Source organism: Eupeodes corollae, chromosome 3 (assembly GCF_945859685.1).
Source record: "Eupeodes corollae chromosome 3, idEupCoro1.1, whole genome shotgun sequence".
NCBI classification, from domain to species: domain Eukaryota; kingdom Metazoa; phylum Arthropoda; class Insecta; order Diptera; family Syrphidae; genus Eupeodes; species Eupeodes corollae.
Genome location: NC_079149.1, coordinates 56,484,248 through 56,500,232, shown reverse-complemented (window position 1 = coordinate 56,500,232; position 15,985 = coordinate 56,484,248). Strand labels below are relative to the sequence as shown.

General features: G+C 33.1%; 2 protein-coding genes across 4 annotated transcripts; one reads left to right on the top strand and one right to left on the bottom strand.

The window, feature by feature from the left end:
* Nucleotides 1-2,252: 2,252 nt before the first annotated feature.
* LOC129949700 (proteasome subunit alpha type-6-like) lies at nt 2,253-3,505 on the bottom strand. The gene is made up of 4 exons (XM_056061308.1): nt 3,240-3,505; nt 2,982-3,158; nt 2,765-2,920; nt 2,253-2,698 (listed from the first exon to the last, which is right to left on the bottom strand). The coding sequence occupies exons 1-4, from the start codon at nt 3,313-3,315 to the stop codon at nt 2,373-2,375; spliced, it is 735 nt and encodes a 244-aa protein (XP_055917283.1). The 5' UTR covers nt 3,316-3,505; the 3' UTR covers nt 2,253-2,372.
* A 1,729-nt stretch (nt 3,506-5,234) lies between these two features.
* LOC129951786 (syntaxin-6) lies at nt 5,235-14,970 on the top strand. 3 transcript variants are annotated; one of them, XM_056064104.1, is made up of 5 exons: nt 5,235-5,447; nt 6,008-6,165; nt 9,975-10,497; nt 10,565-10,659; nt 14,106-14,970. In XM_056064104.1, exons 3-5 carry the CDS (start codon nt 10,073-10,075, stop codon nt 14,180-14,182), a joined length of 597 nt encoding a protein of 198 aa, XP_055920079.1. In that variant the 5' UTR covers nt 5,235-5,447; nt 6,008-6,165; nt 9,975-10,072; the 3' UTR covers nt 14,183-14,970. The 3 variants fall into 3 exon arrangements, with proteins under 3 accessions (XP_055920079.1, XP_055920080.1, XP_055920078.1); XM_056064103.1 differs by lacking the exon at nt 5,235-5,447 and adding an exon at nt 5,539-5,918; XM_056064105.1 differs by lacking the exon at nt 6,008-6,165 and having other exon boundaries at nt 9,984-10,497.
* Nucleotides 14,971-15,985: the final 1,015 nt, after the last annotated feature.

The following is a 15,985-nucleotide window of genomic DNA, read 5'->3' as shown; positions in this document are numbered from 1 at the left end:
CTAGAGAATAGTTTTGTTATTGTTGGTTTATAGGTGGCTCATCAAGTAATTACAAAAATATGGGCCATTCCACATAAAATCATATACAAAGGCATAATTAGAACTTGAAAGCAATTCAAAAATCGGTTGCTTAGCTTACGATCAATACTGTATGTATGTTTAATTTAACTAAATGTATCCAATAAACTTTCTCTCCAGCACTCCATGTCTTCGAAGACCATTGTGAAGTCTTGCAAAAAGTAAATATTATGGAATTTTCATCATTTGTTAAACCATATCTGTCACTTCTTCCCGAGTATTAGCTGTGTGGCAAGTGGCATCACCGTCTTGTCCACATCAACATACTCCAATTCGGGCTACAAAAAGTTCGTTATCATCCATTACACGATAGCGAACAGCATTAACAGTAATTGCCTAACCAGCCTCATTTTGGAAAAATACTGCCCGATTATGTCGCCAACCCATAATCTCCATCAAAGTCAGTCTTTATGAAAATGGTCCTCATCACTAAAAGTGATTTTCTTCAAAAATTGATCATCCACCGTTGCCATTTCTTGTCACCATTCTGCCCATTGATGACGCTTGAAATGCTCAAGGGGATTTAGTTCTTGAGTCAATTGCAGCAATATTTTCTGCAGTAGGAGCTTTGCGAGCATGCACCTGTTGTTTTCACGCACATTTGGACGATTAAATTTAACCACTATTTAGAAATGAGTCATAACCAAACCTACTTGATTTAACTCTTTGGTGCACTTTATAACAATCACCCTGTATTTTTCTCCGAGAATGTACAAAATTAAAAAAAAAAAATTGTAATCGCTTTTAAAATCACCAAAATCATAAAAGAAAAACTTAATAAAATTGGAGATGCTTCAAATCAAAAAGTCTCAGATGTTTCTAGAAGTCTTAATTAAAAAAATATTGTGATTGTTTAGTTTTCAAAAATAATGTTCTATGCATGATTTACTTTTTAAAAAGATGGAATATAAAGCTTTAAAAATAGGATTTTTTAAACGAGTAAAGAGGATTGGATTAGACCACAGAAGACTTCAACTAGGTAAACCACCAACACTTTGATAAATAGGGATTCTTGGGACAAATGGCTTCTACTAAACAAATTATTTTTATCGCTATTAGAGCTTAAGTTTTGTAAACGTTCTTAATAAAAGTCTGAACTGGGGCGCTTTTGGACATAGCTTTGAATAGAAAAAGAAATTATTATTTAAAATGGAAGAAGAACTAAAATGTTTTTAAATTGATAAATATGGATGCGATTATTAAGAGACAAAAATACAATTCAAAACATTGAAAGGTAGATGACCACCTTTAGGCAATTACCTCAAAATATTGAGTTCCATGTATTAAGTTTCCAGAAATCTATTTTAAACGAAGTTAAAGCTTTTAGGAGAAAGTAAAGGGAGACGCCTTCTTAGAATAACAAATATAAAGCGTTTTAAATAAGTTTATGTTAATCTTAAATACCTAAGCATCGGTATAAATACTTTTTACCTAAACTTTTTGCGTGTTAAATTATTAGTAATTCTTTCAAAAAATGTTTTTCAAATCTATTGACATCTTTTTACCTTGCAATATCGTTATACAATGTATCCTTAAGTACTATGTTGTTTCTTAATCGTTTTTGTTATTTTTTTTTTTTATTTTAAGGATTCATATTTTAAACACCCGGTGTTGTGGAAAATTAACAAGACGAGATTCAACTTCCAGATAGCCGAATCTCTTAATGAAGTATTATTTCGAATACTAAAACAAAAACTTGATTGTGCTACCACAAGGCTGGAATCAATGATACCAAGCTTTCATCAGATTCCTTTAATTATGGTACTTAATTTGGTTCGTTCATATTAATTAAAAAACCTGTCCACCTTTGTGTAGTATTTAAGCCCTACTAAATGTTTCATATATGAGCCATTCAATTTGTCAATATTCTTTCGTTTCTGTAACAGGATTAATTTCATAGACAAATGAAATCGATTATAAGGAAAAGCTTTGACTTGAATTCACTAGGGCAATTTTGTCCTCCATTTAACACTCCTTACAGCGTCTCTAAGGTAAAATCAGAATTAAAGACTTGCTGCACGATCCTGCAAAATTGTAGCCCTATACAAATCTTTGCACAAAATTCAAGAAATAATCCACAAGAGAACAGTTTTAAATATTACCGCTAGAAAATGTTTGATCAAATAAATTATTTAGCTTCTCCGGTGAAAAAATAACATAATAAAATTAAAGACTTTTTGTTATTTTAAAAAGGCCTTTCTCCAAAGTGAATATTTTAATTTTTATCTCATTACAAACAAAAAATTATAATTAAAATCAAAACCAGACAAACCCATTTTTTTGTTTGTCTAAATTTAATCCTTTTCGGCAATCTTCGTTAGATGTTCTTCGATTTCCTTTTCATCCAAAGTCCTAAAATCGGGTTTGTCTTTGCTAACGATGCCAACTTCAATGCCGTTGGGCTTGAAGTCAACAGCGAGAACAGTCGACAAACAAGTGATTGCCAATTGGATGGTTTTCTCCTCAGACAAATCTTTCTTGTATTTCTTCTCCAGGAAGCTGTTGGCTTCGGTCTGTTTCACGCCAACTGAAACAGCTCGGAAGCCGCAGTAGTAGCCAGCAGGGTCAGTTTTGTAGACACATGGGCCATTCTCATCATCATAAGCAATCAAAATCATGCCTTCAGATAGAAGATTCAAAAATTTACTACGAAAATTCGATAAATGTGAGTATGATTAGAACTTACTGCAGCCGAGTGGTCTCATTTCAGCGTTTTGGGTGTAGACCTGGTTGATATCAGCGATTCTGCGACAAAGGACGTCTACAGGCATCTCGTAGCCGTATTTGTAGCGCCAGTTAGCAGCTTCATACCGCGCTCTCTGGACCTGGGAGCGACTGTCAGCTAAATAATAAACATTTTCATTAGTTGAGTCAATTGAGAGATTTAAATGTAATTTGTTTACCTATTCTTCCAGTCATAACAACACCAATTTGCTTGGTAATTCTGAAGATGTGCGTCACGGTGCTGGGATCAATAAGCTTTTCTGTGACTTTTTTCTGTGTAGCTATGACTGCACAATCTCCACTCTTTATAGCCACCGAAGTGATACCTTCTTGGTTAATTGACTTAAATGCATATTCTAAAATGAAAATAAAATATTATTGAAATGTTTTCCAAACAAAGGAGGCACACATAAAAAAAAATATTTCCTTAAACTCACCAACTTGGTAAAGGCGGCCTTCTGGCGAAAAGATGGTAATAACCCTGTCAAAGCCGGCTGAACTTCCACGAGACATTATGCAGACTTTTGAATGTTTTGAATTGAAAAAGAATTAAAAAACAATTTGGTATTGTTTAATTTATTAAGTTTTTTCACTTAAATCACTTTGGAACAAAGAATTCTTATGAATTTGCAACACGGCTGCAAGCAAAGATGATTTTTAAACAATTTTGCAAAATGACAACCACAAATTCACAAAGTCATGTCGAATATTTCGAGCTGTCAAACTAGAAGATCTGTTCGATTTGTAGGAGAAGCGGATATAGTGCGTTCGGAAATATGTTAATAAGGAATAGCACTCATTAAGCACATATAAGATAAAGTTGCTGGCAATTTAGGTTAAGCTTTGTTAATTTTATTTATCAGACGCCTGCATATATATTATTAATATTATTATCATCTTTATTTTTTCATTTCAAAAATTTACAAAATTAAAACTAAAGATTACAAGCATGGCTCATGGGTCGTCTGCCGGTATATTTTTCTAAACTGAACATTTTGTTAGAGAAAGTACAAAAATTTGGTTATATAAAGAAAATAGCAATTGAAAAAAGTAAAATGCCAGAGGGAAGAAAAAAAAACATTTGTTTTAATGGTGTAAGTAATTTAATAGATAAATAAATTTATATTAAAAATATAAACAAAATCTGATTCGGGCTTTTAGTTTAGTTAAAACAAAATTATTAAGTTCGTGAAAACAGCAATCATTTAATTATGACAACATGTGTTAAACAATTGATTCAAATGTTCTAAGGGCTTTTAGTTTGGTTAAAACAAAAGAAAGGATACAGAGATCATAAACAATTTGCAATTACAAATGCGGTTTGGGCTTTTAGTTTGGCAAAAACGAAAAAAAACAAAAGACGTCGTCTGATGTCTGCATATATATTGCTCTTCAAATTGTTAAAAAATCGGTTTATTTAAACCACCTGTATCATAACTGTGCTCTGTGGAGCCATAACCATTTATGAAATAACTTAGAGATTCAGTAAATCAATAAATATTTTAAGTTATTGAACCTATAATGGACTAGAAAGTGTCTTTGAATATCTATCGCATACGACTGACAATATATGAGTTTTTTAAGGTTTTATTTTAATTCTATTGTAATTGATCCGTTGTGGGTTTTATTAGTTTCTGTCAGATAAAACACATTACTATGTTGTATCTTAACAACTTCTAAACACGATTTGCTCAAATAAACTGCAGTCTGGAAAAATATTTTATTTTTTCGACTGAATAAGATAACACTCAAATTTCCTTAGTGAAGTGTTAATAAATAGCAATTTGAGGGCGAGGACAATTTTATTTCAATTCTAATTAATGTTTGAATTTAACTTTTTAACTATAAAATGGTCTATTTTGGCATTTCTTTCCTGTTGCTTTTGTTTCAGTGATGCCATAAATGAAAGTGTGTGAGTATTTGTTAGTTTTTAATATTTTATTTGGAAGTTATTAATAAATCTAAAGTAAAAGTAGTTGCTTTTTAAATAGCGCAAAAGAAAACAAACAAAAATATTTGATGTATCTGTTTTTGCCCACAATATCTCTGAGTAAAAAAAAAATTACAACAAAAAATAGGGCTAAGACCAAAAAAGAAAAATATATTTATAATTTGACGGTGTTTATATTTCAAACCTGTTTTATTGACTATTGTTCAAACTGTACAAAATTCAGAAGTAAACTAGTATTTTTGAAATAATAAGTCACCCCTACAATTCAATTCAAACGTAGATAGTTTGGTTTCGATCAATTTGTATAAAAAAGAAGTATATTCTAGCCTGTTTTCAAACTTGTAGCAAGATTCGCTAATGTAGCTTGGACTTCAGCAAAATCATGAGTGTGCGCTTAGGATAAGAAAATTTTGTCAATCCATGAACACGCCTTCTTAAATGTCTTTGAACAACTGTCAACAAATCTAATGTCAAATCTGACATTCTTCACAAAAAGGACGAAAACAAACTCAACTATTTTCCCTAGAGCAGCCGCAGTTCGCTAAATTTTCCTCATTTTCCTCGTATTTTTGGTTTTCCTTTGCGTGTATTTTTCTTTCACTTATAGATTTTCTCCCCGCAAATAGCCGTTATATGAAAATCAAGTGGTAAACACTTGTTTCTATCTCAGCCACTCTTGCACATGCATAAAGAGGTAAGCAGTCACTATTATTAATTGTATTTATCATCCTCTCCACTCTCGAGCTTGTAGTTTTGATCCCCTTGATGGGGGATTTTAGTTGTGCCTCCCTGAAAAAGAAAAAACAAACATAATTTTCCACTTTCCTTCATCTACGAAGGAGAAGAAAAATCGGAAAATTTTTAGCTCCCACAGTCTGTCTCTGTGACAGTGAATAAATATTTTCATCGAGAAAAAACACAAATCCTTTCCCAAAAGAATTTAATTTTATTTCTAAAAACAATATTATTTAAATTAGTAACTCGTAAGGATTAGTTTTTGAATTTTTCTTGAAATAAGAAAAGAATCGAAAAAGAAAAACTTGCGATTAATCGGTTTTTCCAAAGTGAAAAGGAGGTTGGTCGTACGCCGATGATTTTCCGACAGCCATTTAAATTGTTTTTCCTGTGTCATGTCTTTGGAGGATCCATTTTTTGTTGTTAAAGAGTGCGTTTCCAGTTTTGATTAACTCGTAGAAGTTGTATTCTTTAATCTTGTTAAAATGTACTTTTCTCTTTTGTTTTTCAAATAAACAGCGAAGTGTTTAAGGCTTTGAACAAGACTCGTGGTTTGTATCTGCGTTGGCGTGAGTTAGGTGAATCTAGTGCTGCTGAAGTCGAATGGACCACAACAGAGCTGCGTAACTCATTAAGGAGCATTGAATGGGATCTAGAAGATTTGGAAGACACAATTAATATCCTTTTTAAAACAAAAATAACATAACACATTTGATATTTCTGCTAATTCTCATTTTTCAATTGCAAATTCCTATGCAAAAGTTTTGCTGGGAAAAATCAATGACACTCTTTTCGAATGCTTCCTCTTCTGCGTTTCTTCCGTTTTGTATCTCAACCCCTTTTCTCAATATTAAAAATATTTACATATACAAAAAATATGTCATTTCTTTTAAGCTTTATTTTGTACATATAAATCCATTTAAATTTCAAGAATTAATTTCCCAGACATTTCTAACACTTTTTGATTAGTTAAGGAGATACTATAAATACTTACTCGTTTCCATACACACCAATTTAAAATATAAAAATAAGGAAGTGTGACTTAATTTTGTTTGTTGAATTAGTAAATTAAGCATTCGTTCCATGCTCGTTCAAAATAAAACAATGCATAGTGTTTACCTATACCCTAAAATTGACATTAGTTACTGAATATGTTAAACAACAATATTTTTCTGTTTAATTGAAACTTTATTTTATACAAACAACATACAGTTGAGTATTTATAAACATAACATACGGTATCATTTTAATTTACTTATTAACGACCGAATATTTAGAAATAAATACAATTATTTATTTAGAAAAGCAACAAATTTATAAAAAAGTGAATCATAATTTTATCAACATAATAGTAGCAAAAATAACTTCCTTTAATTCAAATTTGTTATTGTTGACCTATTTTTTTCCCTGAACATTCTTTAAATAATAACAGACTCACCTGCAAACCTCTAAATACTATAAACTTCTCTTAAATGGTTAAGCATCGAATGGACTATTTTCGTAGTAACTTCAGAAGTTATCCATTTCCATTTTATAGGATGTTTCTTTTAGACGGATGGTTTAAAAGAAAAAATAAAATTCATATAATTTAATGGCCAAAAATTTAGCTTTATAATGTTTTGGGATGGCTCGAATAAATTACAGGTGAGAAGACTAATTTTCTACCACTTTCGTATGGGCCATATGTCATCAATAACGCGCTGAATATTTTTTTTAAAGGCGACTGCGTGGACAAGCGATTTCACATACTTCCACAAAATATGGTCCAGCGGTGTTAAATCGCACAATGCCAGATATTTTGTTCACTAAAAATTTCCTTCAATAAATTTATTAACATGCCAATTTTTCACAGGAGTAATATTATTCATTGCACAGGTTCAGACGACATATGGGACTTGAAGCTAAGGCAAGTTTTTGGTAGTTTTTGCACGATCAAATGAAAGTAGAGATTAATGAAGTAAAAATCCAAATTTTAAATTTGATGACACTTCGCTAACTGACTAATTGCCTTGGACAAAATGTTTGTCCAAAAAATGTTGACTTAAATAAAGTCTCACATGTTGTCTGAACCTTGAAGCCAAATATCTTGGTCTGATATTAGACAACAAATTAAGTTGGAAATCTAATATTCAGGATAGAGTCAAAAAAGCTACAGCAGCTCTTTTCCTTTGCAAGAAAGCCATAGGAAGCAAATGGGGTTTTCAACCTCGCATAACCTACTGGCAGCGTTAGACACTCTCCTCCATCTGACACCCCTCGACATCTTCAGTAAACAAGTGGCAGCGAGTACAGCTATAAGACTCAACGCCTTATCTCAATGGACCAACAATAATGTAGGGCACTCCATCATTTTGAACCTCTTTGGTTCTATTAGAAAGTACATAGGAAAAAACTTCCATTCCATCCAGAGATGAATGGGAAGACAAAAAACTCCTGGATGACAAATGCATCCATTTTTATAGAGATGGATCCAAAACAAATGAGCGAGTTGGTAGTGGTGTCTACTCAGAAAAGCTTAATCTAATTATCTCATTCCGCCTCCCTAATCATTGTACCGTCTTTCAAGCGGAAATTTTAGCGATCAAAGAGGTTCTCTCCTGGCTAAGTGAAAACGTGATATCAACTCGTGATATCCGCATCTTCTCTGACAGTCAGGCTGCTATCAAATCCCTTGACAGTGTCTCAATCAAATCTCTAACGGTCCTCGATTGTCGATCGTCTCTTATGGTGATGTCGCAGCAATTTAACATTTACCTCTGTTGGGTGCCGGGCCACAGAGACATCACAGGAAATTGTAGAGCCGATGAACTCGCTAAAAATGGAACCGTCATACCTATTTCACCTGAAAGGGAGAATATAGGTATACCGATAGCTACATGTAAACTTCTGCTAAAACAAAACAGCTTTTGCGATAGCTGTTTTGTGAACTAGCTAAAAAGGATATCAAATATCTCCTTCGCTTTATTAAAAGCTCAAAATGGTTCGACTAGTGGGAAGTAACTCTCTAGATTCATATGGTATCACAATGGGCCTTTTCTTTTGGCCTAAGTGTGTGGATTATAAATACGCAGCCACTTTAACCTAACCTAACCTGAACCTGCCTTCCAATTAAAGCAAATTTATTGAAAGTTAGTCACAAAAAAATCTCCCCTACTATCAAATCAGGCCTACTTATGTCCAAATGTCAGCTGATCATGTTTTGTCATTCAACTAAAAGCTGAACTTTATTACTGTGTGATTTTGTACCTTATGACAGACTTATACCTTGTTTGCGGAATTCCTTTTGTACTTAATAATGTTTTTCCACAATCAACCGGAGGTAATGGTTAGTGAAGTAAGCTTCCAAGTTTGAAATTAATGACGTCTAAAAATTGACTATTTATTTTGGTGAAATTTTCCATTCCAAGAGTGTAGTTGCCTGCAAACGTAGTCCCTTAATGTATCTAAACCTGCTCATTATGATTTGGAAAACAAGCTAAGCATAAATCAAGGGACAAGCTGTCAAATTTATTATTCTTGGAAACATTGGATACCATCCCGAACGGAGCTTTTGCTTTCCCAATATCATAATTTATAAAGTACTGGAAACTCTTATTTCTTTACCGGTTGTTAAAATGTTTATTAACAGGATCACTTAGAGGTTCCAAGGCTAAACATCTAAGTTTAGTGAAATTAATCTTAAGCCCACAATTTCTGCTTCTCCCTCGCTTCACTCTTTTTGTTATTTTGCGGATTCTCATGACGGTTTGAGAGATCAATCATGCATCGTTTTTGTAGTATAAGTGTCAATGCTGCCCACAGCATCTAAATTAATAAAAATAGAATTAAAGACAGTATGCAGCCCTGTCTGACTACGTTTTAGGCTTCAAACTCTCTTCACAACCTATCTCCGAGTAAAAATTAAGATCCATAATAATTTCAAGTTTTAGAATATTTTTTCCTTCAATTCACGAGCGCATAGAGACTCTTTTATAGCCAAATTATCTAAACTTTTTCGTCCTCACTTGAATTCTCTCCCGGTAAAGTCGGTTTTTGGCTAACTGCCTTCAGTTGGATACTCAAAGTTGATTAATTTTCCCTCCCATTTGTGTCTGCAATCTTCTTCTTCTTCTATGCTATTGTCCTTCTCGAATAGATTTAAAGGCTTAAGAAGGTTAAAAATTGTTTTCTATTTGCAGAGCCATTCAAATTTTTATATATTCCTGACTTCAAGTTGGTGTAGAGGTCGAAGTCTTATTTTTTTTTTCATTTCCTCCTCAAAAACACTTTCAAATCGGGCAAGGAGTGCATCATCCCATTTCTTATGACTTTTATGACATAGTTTATAGCTGCAACTGTTGATAAACTAAAAATTTTAGAGGTTTTGGCCTAATCCCTCATTTGTGCCACTTAAATTCTTCGCTTGAATATTCATACAACAATTTTGTGTACCACTCTTATTAATATTTATGAACATTTTTCCTTAACCATTTCATTTTTAATATACGTATCGTAGAAAAGAATCCGAATAAATTTCGTATTGACAACAGAGAATTATCAAGCCGACGTCATTTCATTGATGCGACTCGCGATGAAGTCAAATCGATGAAGGAGAAGATGAGCCTTAATCGCAATAGGGACAGAGATATTACAGCACGTCAGCCATTATTGGACGAACAACAAAACGAAAAGAACATTTCATTAACAAATAATAATAATTCAACAGCAACATCTGTTGTAGGTGGAGTATTGGGAAATAGTGTAAGTGGTAATATTGCAAGTACCATTGCTGGAACAATGGCATCTCGACACAGTGGAACAAAATACTCCAAATTGGAAAATACTCTCGATAGTCCGGGTCATTATGCAACACTCGATAGTCCGGGTCATAAGTTCGTTGGAGAAACTGTATCAATTCAACAGCGAATGATGCAGGGACAAGATGAACAGTTGGATATGATAAGTGATTCCATTGGAACATTGAAGACTGTTTCACGCCAAATTGGTGTAGAATTAGATGAACAAGCAGTGTAAGTAATATAACAAAATTTTATATTTTAAATTTTTATAATATATTTGTTTGTGTTTTGTTTATAGAATGCTCGATGATTTTGGAAATGAATTTGATACAACTGAATCTAAGCTGGATTCTACCATGAAAAAGGTTGCCAAAGTCCTCCACATGAATAATGGTAATATAATTTTACATACTACGTATGTTTTATTCACCTTAATTAAGACAAACAAAAATAATAAGAAATTTAGAAAATTCATTAAAGCTTGACAAAAGTTATATTTGAATTTCTACCCGATTCTGATTTGTATGCAAAATGCATATTTAGCTAATGTTCACGTTTTCGTAGGAAGCCATTTCATATGCCACCGTTGGTGGTTTAAGTGACTGTCAAAACTAGTTCCGCAGTATTGCATTATGTCATTTGAATTTTCAAAGATTTGGGGATTTAGTTCACGGATTGCTAGGATGATATTGGATTTTAGTCGGTTCCCATAAAAAAGCCCAAAGGGTTCAAATTGCGTTTCCTTTCCGGCCAATTGACATCGGAAAAATACATAGCCTATTACATGACTTAGGAAGTGGGTACTCAAATCTTCAAATGCATGCCTAATTTTAGTTTTAAAAAAATGGTAACATGGCTACGTTAAAAAACAAAATTTACAACTTTTTGCTCAACTGTGGGGGTAGTTGAGGGGACAGAACGCCACTACTACCCCCACAGTTGAGCAAAAAGTTGTAAATTTTGTTTTTTAACGTAGCCGCCGAGATGAAAATTCTCCGCCAGAAAAGATAAATTTTCACCTAAAATCGTTTAAGAAGATGGTGGATGGTCGTGCAACGTCAATTGCTGAGTCCATTATCCATTTTAAGCGAATAATCCGAGACATTTTTACAGAATTCGCGAACAATGAGCGTTGTTCACTAACATACGATACCCAACAAATCTTTGCTCAAACTTACGTACAGAATGTTCGGTGCGTGTTTTTACTTTGGAAATAAGTTTTCAATATTTTCGAGTTTTGTTGAGGCGTTAAGCAACTCGTATCGTTCTGCAAAATTACTTTTTATTAACATTTGAAGGGAAAAAGATGTCATTAGCAAAGTAACCTTTAAAAATAAATTATTTGCCGTAACATTCCTAGGGCCTACAACAACGTTAACACATCCGCTATCACGACCCTAAACGTCGAATACTCAATCTGTGAGTTGATTAATCTAATGCAGGATCATCAACTCTAAGATGGGGGATTTCTGTACGAAAAAGTCTGTCGGTAGAGGAACTCCGCAAGGTGGCGTTCTGTCCCCTCTCCTGTGAAAGATAGTGGTTAACGAACTACTAATATCCCTAGAGAGGGAAAGCTACAGATTGGTTGCATATATACCGATGACTACGTAGCCACTATCGCTGTCACAGGAGAACATCCTTATACACTAAGAGAACTCCTCCAAAACGCACTCAATATGCTCACTAGATGGACTGATCACTGCGAACTTAGTAATAATCGTCGAAAAATTAACCTCGTCCTTTTTACACGGAAATACAAGAACGCAGTAATTATACCTCCTTCAATAAAAGGTACATATACCACTAATTTTTACCAATGAAGCCAAATACCTTGGTCTGATATTGGACACAAAATTAAGTTGGAAATCCAATATACAGGAACGAGTTAAAAAAGCTATAGCAGCTCTTTTCCTTTGCAAGAAAGCCATGGGAAGCAAATGGGGTTTTCAACCTCGCATAACCCACTGGCTATACACATCGGTCTGGTGGACTGCACTATAGAAAGTCACATACTACGACAAACTGAGCAGAGTCCAACGCACTGCATGTCTCTGCATAAGCGGGGCATTGAGAACCACACCCTCAGCAGCGTTAGACACTCTCCTCCACCTGACACCCCTCGACATCTTCAGTAAACAAGTGGCAGCGAGTACAGCTATAAGACTCAACGCCTCATCTCAATGGACCAACAATAATGCAGGTCACTCCATCATTTTGAACCTCTTTGGTTCTATACCAAAGTACATAGACTACACTATTCCTAAGCCCCTTTATGGAAAAAACTTTCAAGTATCCATTCCATCCAGAGATGCATGGGAAGACAAAAAACTCCTGGATAACAAAAGCATTCATTTTTATAAAGATGGATCCAAGACAAATGAGGGAGTTGGTAGCGGCGTGTACTCAGAAAAGCTTAATCTAAGCATCTCATTCCGCCTCCCTAATCATTGTAGCGGAAATTTTAGCGATCAAAGAGGTTCTCTCTTGGCTAAGAGAAAAAGTGGTATAAACTTGTGATATCCGCATATTCTCTGACAGTCAGGCTGCTATTAAATCTCTTGACGGTGTCTCAACCAAATCTCAAACGGCCCTCGATTGTCGATCGTCTCATATGGAGATGGCACAGCAATTTAACATTCACCTATGCTGGGTGCCGGGCCACAGAGACATCACGGGACATTGTAGAGCCGATGAACTCGATAAAAATGGGACCGTCATGCCTATACTTACAACTCTCAAAATTCCTGTGTGCGAGTAATGTTGTAGTGTGCATACAAATTGCGGTCCAAAGCATTGACATCATCTCGTCGGGTCACTTTCTTGTTAAAATACTAAAGTTTCAACCTTAACCTAAATTATGCCTGGAATTCATTTCACGAGTATCTTAGAAGCTTCGAAAAAGGTGAGTCCTTGGACATATCTCAATTCTCTTTGCCAGCTTCAGTCACAAAATATTTTCTCCTCGAAGTGCTCTTTTCTACATTTTACATCGTTTTTGTGCCTATTAAATTTGTTTCGGAAGGAAATTTCTGAATGATTTAATTCTGGACTGGGCCTCGAATCGGTTTAATTGATTAAAATGGATTTATTGTTACTTAGACTTCAGAATTTACAACGTTCGTCACTCTTTTCTTTTCACCTCTTTCGTTCCTCCAAGACAGTCGGTTAAGGCCTTTCTTTTTTTCTCACAATTTAGGATATTAATATTGACATGATTATTAAATATTCCCAAATTTCACAACCTGCTTATATCTAAGTATAAGAACATTTAAATTTTAAGCCAATATTTCCTGCATAATCATCCCATTCCCTTTATTGGGATTGTTTGCAAAATTGAGCTCTCATGTGATTCCGAGCTCAATTGCATGACTCATATAGATGATCAATACTTTAAGCCAATTCAAACTCGAGTTTGTAAAACGTTGGCCAAAAGAATTAATTTTCCAACCCTTACGTTACGCAATCCTTGTCCGATACCTCTTCGAATACACTTTTCAATTATGGTCCCCTTACAAGGGTGTAAATATTTTAAGAATTGAGAGCATTCAATCTACTTTATTACGATTGTTTAGTCCTTTTTTGCTTAAAACTTCATCTATAAAACATTCCAAAGCTAACCAGTCTCATCTTACGCTATAAGTTACACAGTTTGCAAGTCAGTTTGCAAGTTAGATTGAATTATTTATGTCGAGCTTGAATTTAAAATAATATTACTAAATTAAAGTCAAAATCTTAACTTAAAAAAAAAGACATTGTAATTTATTCCACAAATGTTTTACAAAAAAGATGAATATTTAATAAATAAATAAATTATATTTAATTTTGTTTTGTTGCAGATAAACGACAGTGGGCTGCTATAATTTTCCTTTCATCACTCTTAATCATTGTGATACTTTTGTTTATAATTTTGTAAATCAATTACGACTTACCTAATGTACTGCTCTTGTTGTTAGCCATTTTTTTTTGTATTTATTTGTTTTATCTAATTTCTAAGATTATTTTCGTTGTTTAAATGCCTTTTTGTTTAATTTGTGTATTAGGATAAAATATCTAATAATGGTAGTGTGATCTTAAATTGTAAACCACAACGTACAACTACTTAATCTATTATAATAGCATTTCGGCATTCCTATTCCTTTATTATAAATTTTCTTTAAAATTTTTTAATTCAATTTAACTTTTGCATTTTTAATTAAAAAATAACATCGTAAGTAAGGTTCTTAAAAAAAATTATATATGTATTTAGAAAAATAATATAAAAAAATATTCTCTGCAGATAACTGTACATATTTTACAAAACAAAATTTAATTAAAAGAAAAAAAGTTAATTAATTTTACTAAATTATAATCTATATACATTCATTACACACAACTACAAGAAAAATAAAAAAAAAAAAACGAACAATCTTCGGAGGATTCTCAAGAATGAGGAACAATATTGATCAGAGTCTAAGAAACAGAAGAGAGACACAACAGAACAACTTCATTAATAAAATAGTTTTTATTTCTAAATTGGGTACTGTTAAAATTCGTAATGTAAAAATACTGTATCGTTTATAGTATACAATGAAAAACAAAAATTATAATATTATCAAGAACAAAAGAAAATGAGTACGAAAACCAAATTATTAGACTATTTAAAATTATATACACGATAGACGTATTTAAAGAAAAGGAAATATATATCTTATAACGTAAGAAGGCATTGCATTTTTAATGTAATGAGGGTTTTTTTACGTTAACATTTTGTCGATGAAACTTTCTGCATTCGCCAGCGCCTCCTATTGCAATTTAAACGGTATTAGGAAGAGTAAGAAAAATTAATTACGATTAAACAAGAGCATAAGAAAAAAATTACATAAGAATGGTTTTGTCCGGAAAAAAATAATAGAAACGTCTTTGGTTAGAGGATTGCATCTCAATACTTAAAATTATATCGAACCCTTACGTTAATTTATTATAAGCGCAGAAATGAACTATATCGTAAATGAAAATTCAAAAGATAACTGCTGGTCCTTGAAATTTATACCCTAGGATAGTATTGGAAATTAGTAATAATGCTTAAAGTAAGACATGACAAGAGCCTTCAAAGCTTCATGAATTACATACTAGCAAATTTTAATAATTAAGTTTTTAAGCGGAAAAAGCTCGATATAGTTAATCAACTCGGTATGTGTCTTTAAAAAGTTTGCCATACACCATATTTTTCGCCCTGAAATCCCTAATCTTTGTCTAAACTTCAACAAATAGAGATTCCATTATGTTGAAATGCAAGAACTTTGATGGTATATATTTCGCTCTCTTGAATGTATCACTACCAAGCTTAAAGTTCGTATTTAATTCACGGCAATTCATTAAAAAAATATTGTCCCGACTTTAGAAGCTGAAAAAACCTTAATGTCTTAACCGAATATTTGGAATCGAATTCTTTGGAAAGATAAGGAATTAATTCTTTTTATTTGTTGTTCTTTCTCTTCCGTCTTGTATTAAGGTCTGGTGTTGTTATAACCCAAAGGCGGATCCAGGGGGGGTCGTAGGGGTCATGACCCCCCCTGGGAGATAATTTGTTTGTTTTTTTCATAGCAATTCCCTTCAATTCAAAACTAATCGTATTGTTTAAATGGATATGACCCCCATTATATTTTGAATTATTAATTTCTTTGTATATGAAAACAACATTTGTATTTTACTTCCTTTTACTTTGTTACTCAAAGTA